This window comes from Penaeus japonicus, unplaced genomic scaffold (genome assembly GCF_977035675.1).
Source record: "Penaeus japonicus unplaced genomic scaffold, GWHDUDI00000001_assembly GWHDUDI00000034, whole genome shotgun sequence".
Classification (NCBI taxonomy): domain Eukaryota; kingdom Metazoa; phylum Arthropoda; class Malacostraca; order Decapoda; family Penaeidae; genus Penaeus; species Penaeus japonicus.
Genome location: NW_028234436.1, coordinates 19,313,025 through 19,314,110, shown reverse-complemented (window position 1 = coordinate 19,314,110; position 1,086 = coordinate 19,313,025). Strand labels below are relative to the sequence as shown.

The following is a 1,086-nucleotide window of genomic DNA, read 5'->3' as shown; positions in this document are numbered from 1 at the left end:
CACGTGGCGCACGTTCTCAACGACGAGACCCAGCGCAAGTACATCCAGGGCCTGAAGCGCTTGATGACCAAATGCCAGCAGTACTTCTCCGCGGCGCCCTCAAAGTGTGTCGAATACCAAGCGGTTGCGCAGTGAAGGAACTGAGACTGAATTCCGCGAAATAGGAGATTTTAAATTCTTGTTCAGGAAAATCGGTCCATGACTTTGTAAAAAAAAATGTTTTTATAGTAGAATGTGAAAGATGAATTGAACAAGACGAATAGGCCCTTTTCTTTCATATCATGTTCAGATAAAAATAATTAATACTGCTTGTTATTTTGTACCATCTCATGTAAAGTGTTTTCTTATAAAGGATTCATTTCTTTTAGATAAATGCCTATGTTGTAAGATTTAACGAGGAGATAAAATAGCAGAATTCAGTTTAGTGAATTGTTGTCAAGATAAAGACAACAGATTGAATTTAGAAGAATGTAAATTGTAATGAGGAAATTGTCTCCAATTATATACATTTGATATTGCTATATACATTAATAGAGGAATGGGATATGATCATTCAGTTTGTTCCTTGTGAATGTATTGTAAGAAAGATATGTACAATATATAGATATAAGATATTCATTTCATTCAAACTGATCATTGAACATTGTCCATAGATTTTTCACGTAAACATTTTGGTAATTCTTATCATTGCCATGCATCTCTTTTTTTTTTCTTCATACAAAAATAAAACTGAAATTTATACATCCCTTATGATTCTCCCAAGAAGATAATATTTAAGAGTGAGTTAGGATCAAAATTATACATCATTCTCATTTTCTTCAAACGCTAACAATTGTCATTTTACTTAATGCAAAAAGTTTCCGAATTGGATCATATGTGACAGGCAGCTCTGCTCGAATTAAATTTAGAGCTATGATTCATGACCGAAGATTGTCATGCGACCTGTTCCTACCAGTTTATGACATTTCATGGTTAATATAAACGTGATACAATAACACCAAGATAAGAGAGAATACTCATAGCAATAAAACCCATGGTTTGGAGTCGTTCTAAATAATTGGGGTATTTTGTTTATGTGTCAGCATC

The 1,086-nt window shown here is 33.5% G+C and overlaps 1 protein-coding gene across 3 annotated transcripts in view; it reads left to right on the top strand.

The window, feature by feature from the left end:
- Positions 1–738, top strand: part of Prp18 (pre-mRNA processing factor 18) — an 8,536-nt gene extending 7,798 nt beyond the window's left edge. For all 3 annotated transcript variants that reach the window (XM_043001237.2, XM_086530919.1, XM_086530920.1), the window contains exon 2: positions 1–738. This exon is cut by the window's left edge. In XM_043001237.2, coding sequence (XP_042857171.1) covers positions 1–135 — 135 coding nt within the window. In that variant the 3' untranslated portion in view covers positions 136–738.
- The last annotated feature ends 348 nt before the right edge of the window (positions 739–1,086 follow it).